At 32.2% G+C, this 14001-nt stretch overlaps 1 protein-coding gene across 1 annotated transcript; it reads right to left on the minus strand.

Moving 5' to 3' along the window:
• Positions 1-5149: 5149 nt before the first annotated feature.
• LOC110658428 (UDP-rhamnose/UDP-galactose transporter 1) lies at positions 5150-7665 on the minus strand. Its single transcript, XM_021816044.2, has 5 exons — positions 7122-7665; positions 6771-6955; positions 6452-6652; positions 5737-5898; positions 5150-5641 (listed from the first exon to the last, which is right to left on the minus strand). The coding sequence occupies exons 1-5, from the start codon at positions 7249-7251 to the stop codon at positions 5282-5284; spliced, it is 1038 nt and encodes a 345-aa protein (XP_021671736.1). The 5' UTR covers positions 7252-7665; the 3' UTR covers positions 5150-5281.
• Between the last annotated feature and the right edge of the window lie 6336 nt (positions 7666-14001).

Genomic DNA, 14001 nt, shown 5'->3' on the forward strand with positions numbered 1-14001 from the left:
CTTAGAAAATTTAGTAAAAATTCTATAGTAACCCCCATATTGTGGGCTTCGCGTAGGTACCTTCAATTCGAGGAAATTCAACAGTTACTCGGGTTTGCAATTTCAGGACAGGCAGACAGGCTACCGAAAAAATCTTCGAATTGGATCGAGGTTATCGGCTACCCCACCATTTTCAGACATCTTGGACGCGTCTCCAAGGTTGGAATTGGTATAGGTAAACCCAAAACCTCATTTTTCTTAATTGTCTAGTGCTTGATTTCGATTAAAAATCTATAAAATATTTGTGGTAGGTTAGAAAAATATAATTTCTTTTGCGTTAGCTCTATAATATTTCTAAGGACCACGGGGCAAAGTTTTAGAATTTTTAGAGCTCATTTGGGTAGTTTTTGCAAAAGGGGTAAATGTAGGGACTAAATTATAATTTTACAAATTGTGGTTGTTGACTGTTTGGATGGGCCCAAGAGGGGCCATGTAATGTGATTGAGTTGTGGATGTGTGTCTTGTGAATATAGAAGTGCATTTTGAGCCCTTTTTTAGGTTAGGTAGGTCCTAGGTATAGGGGAGACTCTGCCGGATTTTTGGCATGACCTAGAATGTCTTTGGTCTTTTCTAAACTTGTATCAAGTTAAATATATTAAATAATTACAATAAAATTTATTAGGTGAGCCGGGACAGCCTTCTTCCTTCGCTCAGCCGCCGCAGTAACCACGGTTAAGTCTGTGAATAAAAAATTAATTTTAATTATAATTTTAATATTATTATATGTTCAAGCATGCCCATGCATCACTTATAAATATGTATCTATATAGTTAAACACTAGGCACATTTTATATTGCATTCATAATTGATGAAGTGCCATAGATGTTGTTTGTGGTAATTTGGAGTAGCGTGCGTGCATTGACGTGTGTGTGGTATGGTATTGGATATGGACAGGACGGGAAGACACGGCTTGAGAGACACTCGCTGGGAACCCGTATTTGGTTTATTAAGCGAAAGTCAGGCTTAAGAGACACTCGCTGGTAGAGGTTGGTTTAAGAGAGCTGTATAGGGGATCAACTCCTATATATGTACTGTTTGAACAGTGTTGAGTGTGTGAGTGCTCCAAATTACCTTTTTACTGTTATGATGTGGTTTGTATGAAATTTATGATGATATTTCATTCTATTTCTTAGGATGCATTAGCTTTAGATAGCTATAGAAATTGTGGTTAAAATTAGTATTTTACTCTCTGAGTCAAATGTTCACTCATGTTCATTTATTTTTCCAAGCTACAAGAGGATTACTTGTTGTAACTAACCTGCTCTTCTTCTTCGCAGGTCAATTAGTAGTATTTGATGGATTTTGTATAATTGAGTTAAATTTTAGACTCCGCATGTATTAGGAGTATTTTAATTAATTTGAGTCTGTAATATAATATGGTATTGAATTTGTAAGATTATTAATTGCATGTATGACTGGATTGGATGAGATGAGCATGTGGAGGGTGAGCTGAGCTCCCCAATTTATTTTATATTGTGTTTACAGGTCGAGCGAGTCAAAAACTCCTTGTTGAATGGTCCATTTTATAACCAGACTCTATCTGATTAAATTCTTGAAATTGGGCCCAAATGGGCCTTAAGATTGAGTTGAGGAATAGCTAGGCTTACTACGGGCCTCGGGGCTTTATGCTGGCCGATGTCCTAATACTGGTCTGGCCCATAGGTTAGGTCGTGACAGTAAGTTACTAATAAATTTTATATTTAAATAATTATATTAATTTTTTATAAAAAATATAATATGTAAACATATTATGAATAAAGTATAATAAATATAATTGTTTAAATGTACATAATATTTTTATACATTCATTAAAAAAATTGAATACAAATAAAAAAAGAATACAAATAGAAAAAATAATTATACACACTTAAATAATTTTATCTTTTATTTTATGTGCTTTTAAAAATGCCACATTTTCAAAAGCATATTATTGACAAGAAGTTTTTGATTTAATATGTCAAGAAAATTCTTTACCTATGATGTTTTTAAAAGCAAAACAAAACAAATTATATGTTTTTCTAAAAATGTCACTGAGGCTTTTTTTTTTAAATAGATACTATTTTTATAAATAATTTCATATTTATAATAGATTTGTAATATTTTTTTATAATTTTTTAATAATTAATCCTTCCCAACGATTAATTGTTCTTTTTAAACTGAATTACAAAGAATAGAAGAAGTCGTCAGTGAGGAATGGAGACCCTCAAAAATCAAAATCTCACATGATAATCAACATTCTTACTTTTTCCATTCCATATTTGTCATTTCTAGGTTCTAATCCCCTCTCATTGCTTTTATTTTTGTAATTTTTTATAATTCTTATAATATATATCCTGCAAACGTTAGAGGGCCTTGCTAAAATCGCGAAATTGGAAAAATATTCAAGAGATACAGTCATATAGATCACCCTCAATTTGTGTGTTTTTTACGCTCTATTTAGATATAGAAAAAAGAAAAGAAAGAAAATAAATAAATAAAAATAAATTGAGATTATTACTTTCTATTATTTAGAAATTAAAAAAAAAGAAAAAAATAAAGATTATTTTATTCTTATTATTATTTTTTTAATTTTAAAAAATAAAATAATTAAAAAAATTATACTTTAATTGATAAAATTACATATATATTCTTATTTTTTTATTTTAACCTTTTAAATAATTTATAAAATAAAGAGTAAAACAGTAATTTTAAAAAATAGTACCTTATTTTCCTTATTATTTTTTTTAAATATAAGAAAATATATTTTATTTTTTTGTTTGAATTTTTATTTTAAATAAAAAAAAATTTCTTTTCATTATTTTCCTTTATCTCTATTCCATATCCTAACATGGCGTTAATTTTACTGCTTACAATTAAAATTAGGGCTGTGCATGGTTCTTGGATAATCAAATCGAATGAAAGAATTATATCGAATCGACAGAAACTGTATCAAACTGGATTTATTTTGATATTTTAGTTTAATTTTGATTCTTTATTAAAAATCGAATCGAAATTGTACTGAAATCAAATCGAAACCAAATCAAAAATCAAATTTATATATATGTTTTTCATTTTTTTTTAGATGTATTATAGTGAATTGTTTAAAAATTCAAGGAATACTGAAGAAGAATTCTCCCGATAGCGAGAAAAATCAGAATTTCGACATCAAGAAATAAAGCAAGAGGAAAAGAGATAGAAAATGACAAATGATATGGAAATGAAAAAGTTTTTGCATCCGTTTATATATAGCCAACGCATTAAATGATAGGGCTCCTCAAAACGTCAACCAAGGCACTTGGAGCATCGCTATGACATAATTAATATACAATTTTTCAAGCAACAAGAATCTTAATGAAAGACTGAGTAACAAATCTTAATGCTAAATACTTAACTAAGAAAGTTACTTGCCCAACCATTTCAGCGATACTCGGACCACTTTAAAAAATAAGGATCCAAAAATATCTATCATAATCAAAATTACTCAATTGGTAAATTAAACACTCAATTCCACTCAACCACAAAACTCATATTCCTAATAAAAGACTATCTAAAATGTCTATATAAGGATTATTAGGTATGCATAATATCTAGTTATTATTCATTCACCCTATTGTCTAGTTTTTACTATTGACTTAGACATTAGAATGGTGATTAATTAATCCACCCAATCTTATTCGACATTCATTACCGATCAAAGAAGAAAAAACTATCAATATCTAGCGATACAAACAAAAAAAAAATAATAATAACCTACACCTGTTTAAAAAGGAAAACCCTATCTTTATTAGTTTTTATCTTATTTTTTTATAATAAATTTATATATTAATATTTAAGTGCTTATTGCATTAAATAGGACATTCGAGTGAGTTCACTGTATAATTTTCTCTAACATTATGTTTGGGAATTTCATTCCCCTTTTTTGGATTGAGAGGAGAAAATATTAGAGAAAAAGTTGTTTTATAAATAGTAAAATTATAACTTTACTCTTAAATAAAATAAAAAATTATTAAATATAATATTATATTTATACTTTTAAATATTTTTCTTTCACTTTCTCTTCATTTTAGAGAGAAATGAGAAAAAGATAAAATATTTTTATTTTTTCTCATTTATTTTTTACTCAATCCAAACAAAAAAATAAAAAATAAACTTATTTTCTTCTTACATTTTTTTCCCCCTCTTACTTTCCTTCCTTCCCAAACATAGTGTCAGCCTGATCCAACCGTCTACGGCTTTTTTTTTTTTTCTCAAAGATTAAGTATAGATGATCAGTACGTGGCAAGGCCTTTTTTTTTTTTGTTCTCAAAGACAAATTTCATGTATGTATAAATAATCAGTACATGGCAAGGCCCAGATACACAATTGAGCAATTATCAGCAATAATGCTCGAGGCTTAAAAAACATAAAATAGGGGGCAGCTAAGGACCTAACAACTCTCGCTAAGGCCCATAGGCCCAAAAAATAAAAACTAGGCTAAGGAAGAAAGGCATGGACCAGCCGAACTCCATCTGCCATCTGTTTCTCTGGTTGCAAAGAGAGGCCTCCTCGACAAGCAGAAGGCCTCAGAAGTGCCAAACTCAAGTTATCGCAATATTGAACAAAGCATTTTGACCAATTATCAAGCCTTCCTTCCCATAATGCCTCGACCTTCGATGCTCTCCAACATAGATCCATCACCAACAGTCATTGGAGGGTGGCGCATGCAGAGTGACTTCTTACTTTCGTATAGCCTTAGGGGCTGACGACCACTAGACGGTCAGCATGAAGGCCCTAAATTTAGCATGCACCGGTTTTCACAGACCCCCCCACATAGCCAATACCAGTTAAAACATGTACATACGCGTTTAGACTTAGCAACTTCTACTTGTCAAATCGGATAATGTCAAGAACAGAGCAAGAACACCTGACAATTGGGAATTGCACGCACAAACCACTTCTTTTGTGTAAATCATAAGAAAGAGGCGCAAAGAAATTTCAAATAGCAAAGAACACGATTCTATTGCTTGCTGAGAGCTTTCTGCTGAGATATGGAGTTTTACATTTCCCTTATCACGTCAAGATTTCATGGCCAATCTCTTTTGCACTTACAAAAAATAATTTAAACGAAGAATTAAATTAAAGAACAAATTGCTTAAATAAAATAGAACACATTTCTAAGATTTTGTGAGAGGGGTCAGCCAATGACTGTCTTGCAGCCACATAAATATGCAAGTTATACTAAACTGAATTGAGAACAAATATCCAATATCCAGCCAAGTACCACCTATCCCTTAGACTCACCAAGTTCAACATCCTTCACAGGAGCGCTTTGGACTCCCTCCTTCAGAAGTCTGATTTCCTCTTCCGTCAGACTGTTCTTCATAGGGGGTATGGCCTTGGCACTTGCACTCTTTTCAGCCTCTACAGCCCAACTATAAACAACCATGCCAGCTACTGCAATAATCATCCCCATTATGTTCTTGAAAGTCAACTCAGAATCAAAGAGTAACCACCCCAGTGTGAGAACACAAACTGTTTTCATGTGACCTAAAACCTGGAAGGAAACTGCTGAGAATCTTCCAATGCAGAGGTACTGGCTAAAATTGCAGAATACAGCTAAGGAACAGGAAAGAATTACAAATAGCTGCACAAATTATTAACAGCATTCATTAATTAACAGATGGAAGCGCATAGAAATCAATATGCTAGACTGGGAGTGCAAAAGAGTTGAGTTCTTACAATAGCACCAGTAGACATCTTATAGGTTGTTATAAATTTTCCATTGAGGCAGTAATCAACAAATGGACCAACAACAAGAAGAGAAAGGGCTTGAATTGGAGCTGTTCTACTTAACAATTCAAATGATCCAATTGAATACTTCTTCTGTAAGGAACCTATAGTCTGTGCCACAAAAGAAACGAAAACGAATCACAATTTATTTCACAAACACAACATCTATTTCAAGCAACAAACTGCATTCATATTACAAGCATAGTCAGTATTTGACATTATTGTAGCTTAAAGAAAACAATCAATAGGTCTCATAGCCATTCTCATCCACTATCTTCACAATTTAGTTACAAACACCAACATTGTTGTATTTCAACAGCAAAATACTTAAAAATTATAGCACTAGCCTAGGGCTATATGCTATCTCCCCTATTAAAATCCAAATGGCTTTAAGTTCTAATGGTCAAGCTAGGTGGTTAATATCACTTAGCAAAAAATTCATTCGAGGTATCAGTTTACAATTTTTTATTGATGCCCTATTTACATTCATGGATTATGCCACCACACAGGCACTCACTATGTCATTGACACCTACAGGCCTCAGCTTGCAATATGGAATAAATTTTATCAATTGCATAAGCATTCAAATCACATTTCACAGAAGCATGATCAATTATCATGAAGGTGATAATATGGTAGGAAAAAAATAATTATATATACTCACAATTTGCTGCAAAGACGTAGACAAAACAGCTATACAGGCACATATAAAACCTTTAGCATTAACCTTGACATCTGTGACAGTGCAAACGCCAACACCTATAACTACGAGCAAAACAGATGACTTGACTTCCCTTGAGTATTGTTTGTTATGAAGAATCCATTCCAATATGCAAACCACAGGAATCATGCTGAGTTTAGAAATCTGTGCAGTGAACGATTAGACAAATTGTAATGCTAATGATAGGAAAGAAGTAGATCTAGTTAGCTTGTAATGAGGAACATAGTTGATTTTAGGGAGAAGAATAGAAGACAAAACGCACTTGGTAGAATCCGACAGAGTTAAGCATAAGGCTGAAGTTCATGCCAGTGATAGACATATTGGCAACAACAGAGAACCAGAGAAGCTCCCACATTGGGACATGCTTTGATACGGATAAGCCAGTGGCATTCGACACAAGTCCCACCAGCGCCGTTACCGCAAAGTGGAAACCCGTTAACGTCGTGGCTGAAATCATTTAAAAAAATTCACTCAAATTAAATTGATATTATCAGATCGATTGAAAGAGAGATCAAGATTCAAAAGTTAAAATCGAGAAGATCTGAGATCTGAGAGATCTCTATTCTCAACTAGTAAATAAATAAATGAAGGGAAAGAAAACAACACAACATACCAAAGCAGAAAGCATAACCGTTAGAGGACATGAGCTGCTTATTGGCCATAATGATGCCAACGGAACTGATAACGTTCATTGCCCATGCTCCAACATCCGATACCGCCGACTTCTTGCTTTCGCTGTCCATCTCCGAATTTGCTTTTATTTTTCAAATTGCCGACGATCTGTTTATTTATGCTGGCAGAGGGATCTCTTTCCTTCAATTCTCGAGAGAGAGAGAGAAGGGAAGAGAAGAAAAAAAGAAACGGCCAAGACTAAGAGAGACGCGCTTTTGTCCTCATGAGTTTAAAAAGTTCATATTGGCCTCCAAATCTAGTAAGTAATATAAATTAATTTAAATCAAATAGATCCCAGGAAGTAAAAAAGCGACGTCTAGAGTGGTGGGTGTGAGTTTGCAGCAGCAGCAGCAGCAGCAACTGCGGTGGGGAAAGAGGAACGAAGAAGCTCGCAAAATCTTCTGTCTGTTACTCCATCTCCATATGATAATCTTTTTCACCCGTAACCGTAGATGCCGTTGTCAAATTCCTTATTACTTTTCCTTTCCCTCTCCCTTTACTTATTTATCTTATTATAATATTATATTTGCCCAGCCGGCTTAGAGGACTACTAATCTTCGTATTCATTTTCTGTTTCTTTTACCACCTTCCGTTACCATCCTCATAAAAAAATACCTTCTAGAAATATATATTTTCTAAATAATTTTTTTTTTAAATATTCAGTTATTTTAACACTTTTATTTTTTAAATAGATTAGATTTAAATTTTAATATTATTTAATTATTATTATTTTCTAAAATTTATTTTTTAACACTTATAATAATAATAAGAGACAAAAGTATTCTTAAAAATAAATAAATAACTAATTATTTTGCTCATATTATTTATTATTTTATTTTAATAATATGATTTAATATATATTTTATATATCTATATATATATTATAAAATTTTAATTAATTATAATTTTTTAAAATTTAATAAATAAGTTGATTAATAAATTATTTTTATTAGTCTTTTAATTATTAGATATCCCACTTGTGATTTTTAAAATACCATTACTAAAATTATTATATTTTAAATAAAAAATGTATTTAAAAATATATATTTAAATTTTCTAAATACTTTTTGGTGAATACTTATATATCTATATATAATTTTTTTTAAAAAATAATTTAAAATTATAAAATAATTCATTCTTTTTTAATGTAATTGAAATTTTAATTATAATATAATGAATATAGTTTTATAATGTTTGAATTTTTAAATTTAGAAAATTTTAAAATTCTTAAATAATTTACTAAAAATAATTTTAGATTTTAATAATTGAGATAAGATTTTAATAGTTTAAATTTAAAAATATTTAGATAAAAATTAATATTTAATATGATAAATTAATTTTTATAAATAAATTTTAAAAAAGATAAAAAGAAGTGTTACATAGTAATTTTTTAATCATGCATATATATATATATATATATATATATATATATACTTATTTATATATTGTCCATATAATTTAAAAAAATAATTTAAAAAACTTTTCTTATATTTGAGTCTAAAAATTTTAATAATATTTCAAAAATCTTTTTTTGCCTACTTTATTTATTATTTTATTGATATATAACTATATTAATTAATTTAAAAATAATAAATTATTTATTTATCAATATTTTTAAATAAAATTATAATTAATTAAAATTTTTATCATAATAAAATTATGAAAATAAAAAATATAAAAAATGTCGCAAGGGTTTTTGCGGTTGCCGGACATTACAGAAGTGGGAAAAATGAGGAGTCGTCACTTTAATTTTGAGGGAAATTAAAGAAAACCATTTTTTTAAAATGAAAATCTATTTTGAAAACAAAGATTCTAGGTTCGGGGTTCGTATACAAGTGGGGAAGGTGTTAGGCACTCCATCTCGTCCCTCAATGAGAGTAAGCAGATTTAATGTTATACTCTTTATAAATCAAAATTGATAATTAGGGGGTTGAAATGATGATGTTAATCCTTTGGATGGATAAAAGGAATATTTGATATTCCACTATTTAGGGTTGCCCAAGAACACAAGTACGTGAGAGGACCCTTTAGTGAATAGGTTTTGTGTAATGGATTTTTGTTAGGGGTTAATTCAAATATTGAAATTGTGATATTTTAATTTGAATTTAAGTTAAGAGAATTCGGGTAAAAACTCTCTCCCGATCGCTTAATGTATTCTGTTAAAAGTTTAAGCTGGAGATTTCAGATAAGAACTCTCATCCGATCTCCACATATTTTATTAAGGTTTTGGCCGAGAATTCGGTTAAGAACTTTTCTCCGATCTCTTGATGTATTTTGTTAAGTATTTAAGTGGAAGATTTCGGATAAGAACTCTCCTCCGATCTCCACACATTTTATTAAGGTTTTGGCCGAGAAATCGGGTAAGAACTCTACCCCGATCTCTTGATGTATTTTGTTAAGTATTTAAGCGGAAGATTTCGGATAAGAATTCTCCTCCGATCTCCACACATTTTATTAAGGTTTTGGTCGAGAATTCGGGTAAGAACTCTCCCCCGATCTCTTAGTGTTGAGAATTTTAATTGAGAACTCGAGTAAGAACTCTCCCTCAATCTCTTTAATTTATTGCATTTAAACTGAGCTCGGGTAAGAACTCTCCCCCGAACTCTTAGTGTTAAGGATTTTAATTGAGAATTCAGATAAGAACTCTCCCCTAATCTCTTAGTATTGAGAATTTTAATTGAGAACTCGGGTAAGAACTCTCCCCCGGTCTCTTTAATTTATTGCGTTTAAACTGAGCTCGGGTAAGAACTATCCCTCGAACTCTTAGTGTTAAGGATTTTAATTGAGAATTCAGGTAAGAACTCTCCCCCGATCTCTTTAATTTATTGCGTTTAAACTGAGCTCGGGTAAGAACTATCCCTCGAACTCTTAGTGTTAAGGATTTTAATTGAGAATTCAGGTAAGAACTCTCCCCCGATCTCTTTAATTTATTGCGTTTAAACTGAGCTCATGTAAGAACTCTCTCCCGAACTCCTTACCGATCTTCCACATGATCGCTTTATTAGAACTCTTCGATTAGCGATATCCGATCTCTTTTTAGTCGCTAGTCCGGGATCCGATCTTATCTTGATTCCCGATCTATTATATTATCACCTAGGCTCGTTCCGTGGCCCGACCTCATAACTTATTTGTTTGATCTATTCTTGTTTACAACCTACCCGACCTATGCTACACCTATCTTCCTTTGTCATTTTTATTTTTTAGACCAAAAATTCTCATGTCGAAATACCCCTGCTTATATTCTTTTGAGCATTTACAAGTTGCTTGTGACTCGAACGCCTACTCTTGAAGGAAATGAAAACTAAACGACGATAAATGGAATTTGCGAATGAAATAAAAGAAGACACAGGAAATAACTATTGGCCTAGATAATCCATTTTGAGATTTAGTGCGATTGGATATAAAAGAAATTTCAAAAGAAAATTGGAGAAAACAAAACAAGTATATTCGATAAAATAACAGTTTAGACGCTTACCTGTGGGAGGATGAGGAGACAAGTGAGCTGACCCCGGTATCTGCATATCTTGTAGAGGTGGAAGCTGGTGGCCGAAGGACTCGAACTTGCTCGAGGTAATGGGAATAGGTCGGAGTGAAGTTGAACTCGAAAGGTAATGCATTGATACTAGAATGGTAGGAATGGAGCGGAGTGAAGATGGTTTCATAGGGTGATGCAGAGGAACTAAAAATAAAAATCTCAGGATTTAGAGCTCCTTTTAGTGAAATCCTTCAGAAAACTAGTTTCTAAAGTTTCCCAATACTTCGAAAGCTCAAAATGGCAAGTATCAAGACTGAATAAAAATCCAGAGTCTTTCCACGATAATACCACCTTCTCTCTTTTTTTTTTTTCGTCCCTACTACAGTGTTGCATGCAGGTATTTATAGGGAATGGGTGCCCAAAATGAAAGGTCAGGATCTTGCCAGGGGGAGACGGAGAGCTCAGATTCAAAAGGTGTAACACCCCTGTTTGCATAGCCTGGTAGATTTCACTGTTCCGGTGACCGGTGTCGGTCCGAACAATTAAGGAGATTAGAACCACACTTAAGTCAATTAGAGAAGCCATAAACACAAATAATTAGTAATGTTCAATTAGTTAAGTATAAATAAGAAAAACAGAACATAAGAAGTTAAACGAGCCGAGAGTCACAGCGATGGGTGACCTTCTCGGGAAGGACTGCGAAGTTGTTTTAAACTCAAATTTCAAACCGTAAAATGTGATGCTGCGGTCCTTAGGACCCTTATGAACACAGTGGAAAAGAAAAAATCACGAAAAAGAACTGTTAAGCCAGTCAAATAATTAGGTCAGGGAGCCGGAAGAAATATAGAATTAATTGTAAACCGGGTTGAACCGGTGAAGGGCAATTTGGTCAATTGACCCCGAGAGCTGACTCTTGACCTAACTGTCAAATAAAATCGGAGAAAAGAAAACTTCGGGATCGAGAATTAAATTAAAGAATTAATAGAAAAATAAAAATTAAAAAAAAAAAGAAAAATTAAAAAGTTAAAAAGGTAATGACATCATGTGGTGACACATGCATGATGCCATAAGTATTTTAATTAAAAATTTATTTAATTAGAATTATGGTCTTCCTAAGACATAAAATAACAAAAAGAAAAGAAAAAAAAATTGATTTCTTCTCCCATTCCCGTCACCTCTCACCTCTCTCTCAAAATCCACCATTGAAGCTTGATTTCAAGCTCCATAAACCCTAAAAATCTCCCATAAATTCCCTAATTTTGTTGATTAAAGCTTGTCTAGGCAACTTGAAAAGAATTTTGAGCAAGGAAATAAAAGAGGAAGAGGAAACTCCAAGTTGAGGTAAGCATTAAATTGAAATTTAATGTTTAAATTTACATGATTTGAGTTACTTTAGCTTAGAATTTTAATTTAAAATGAAAAGAGAATTATTGTTGAGGGACCATATGGGAAATTCGTCCAGCCTATGTAGGGGTGAGAATTGCATGCATTTGATTGAATTAAAAGTAAACATGAGCTTGAATGAGTTGAGTAAGTAAGTTTATATGTGTTGAATTAATAAAATGTAACAAAAATTGTGACTTAGGGTTTGGACCTAGGGTTTGGGAGGCAAAATTATGAGAAATTGGTAAATGATATGTTTGACCTATTTTGAAGTTAAAAATGGTCATTTGGGACCAAATGAGTTGTGTTGGAATGGTTGGAATTGAAATCAAATTCGGAGGTTTGAAGGATCAAAAATAAAATTTTATAAGTCCAATTGATATGAGACCAATTGGGGATGAAAATAGACATAAAATGACACAATTTTCATTTAGGAACCATGCCCAAAAAGTGACCAAAACCTAGTGAACAAATTGACCAAAGTTGGATAAGTGCAGGCTGCCCTGTACAAACTGACCAAATGAACAGTGTTTGTTCATTTGGTCATAACTCGAGCTAGGCAGGTCCAAATGACCTGAAATTTTACCAGTGGTTAGATGAGATATAGACCTAAAACTTTCATGAAGAACACAAACCCAAATTCTGCCAGCAACCAAGTCATTTGGCTACCCCAAGTTGGTGACCCAAAACTGCCAGCACCAAATTTGCCCAGAAAATCTGGGTTGTTTCCAATCCGGCAGCCATGGTTCAAATGGCCATAACTTGAGCTACAAAACTCCAATTTGGGTGATCCAAAAATGAGAATAAACTTAAGACAATAAGGAATATTTTCTATGAAGGAAGTTTTGCCAAATTCCAACAGTAAAATTACCAATGGAACAGTGCAACTAGGAGCACCAAAACTGAAAATTTGACAATTTTGCCAAAAGGACTTAAGCTTTGAGAAAATGACCAAAACTAACAAATTTAATGACCAAAATGTGGTATGTGGGTGAAGTTGGAATTCCTATACCTATTAAGCCTTAGAAAGTCAACAAATTGACTTGAATAGTGTAGTGAATAGTAACCCGAAGCACAAAATTTCAAGAACATCGAGTTTAGCACGTTAGGGCTAGGTAAAAATGAGGCTAAATTTATTTTGGATTTATGTTAAGTTCTATTACTGAAACATTGTAAAATTTTGTGTTTCAATTGAAAAGAATATCGGGAAGGAACCCGAGGAACCGAGTCGAGGCTAAGGAGCTACTCGTTTGAGGTTTGTGCACAACGTATAACTTTGTAATTTATTTCTGCATATTATTTTGAATAATTTGAATCAGTGAATTATGACAATTTTTATGATGTTTTGATTCAAATTGTGGAAAGTTAGTTGTGTATATTTGAAATGACAATGTTTAGCAAATTGTTAAGATAAGTTTTGAAACCACAGTGTCATGACCATATATTTGAACACCTCACTAGCACGACTAGTGGGGGTAATTAGTTTCAAATTTTGATTTCTTCTCTGGAGAAGTGTTGAGGTGTGCCAGTAGAAGAGGATGTGAATGGATATCCATATATTTGAGCTAGCTAGCCTTGTGATATAATTTCTTTTTAGCCTCTGGCTATTGAGATTCTATTTATTTTGGAATGGCATGATCTAACTGTGGGTTTTATGAAATGTGTTTTGATACTTCGAAATAAACTTGGTTTACATTAAAATTTCATAATTCATGTTTTGTGTTTAATGCTCATGTTTAGTCAAATTTTTGAATAAATGTGATTTATTTTCTGCATAAAGATTATTTTAGTATGTTGTGCACCACTGAGTCCTAGTACTCAGCGATAGCTTCTGTTGCTGTCGCAGATACAGAGACTAGAGGAGCAGCAGATTGAGCTGCTGAGGTGTGAGGAGCTATCAGCTTAAAGTCTTCGGGTATAATTTATACCCTAACTGTAAATAATTCTTTTGATGTATATATTG

The sequence above is a fragment of the Hevea brasiliensis genome, chromosome 12, assembly GCF_030052815.1.
Source record: "Hevea brasiliensis isolate MT/VB/25A 57/8 chromosome 12, ASM3005281v1, whole genome shotgun sequence".
Lineage (NCBI taxonomy): Eukaryota > Viridiplantae > Streptophyta > Magnoliopsida > Malpighiales > Euphorbiaceae > Hevea > Hevea brasiliensis.

Excerpts from the sequence above, each read along its gene's own strand:
- LOC110658428 (XM_021816044.2), bottom strand. The coding sequence starts at position 7,251 with ATGGACAGCGAAAGCAAGAAGTCGGCGGTATCGGATGTTGGAGCATGG. Across the intron at positions 6,653-6,770 it reads ACTCTGTCGGATTCTACCAA|ATTTCTAAACTCAGCATGAT; the intron begins GTGCGTTTTGTC and ends TTCACTGCACAG. Across the intron at positions 5,642-5,736 it reads AGATGTCTACTGGTGCTATT|CTATTTGTAATTCTTTCCTG; the intron begins GTAAGAACTCAA and ends TAATTTGTGCAG.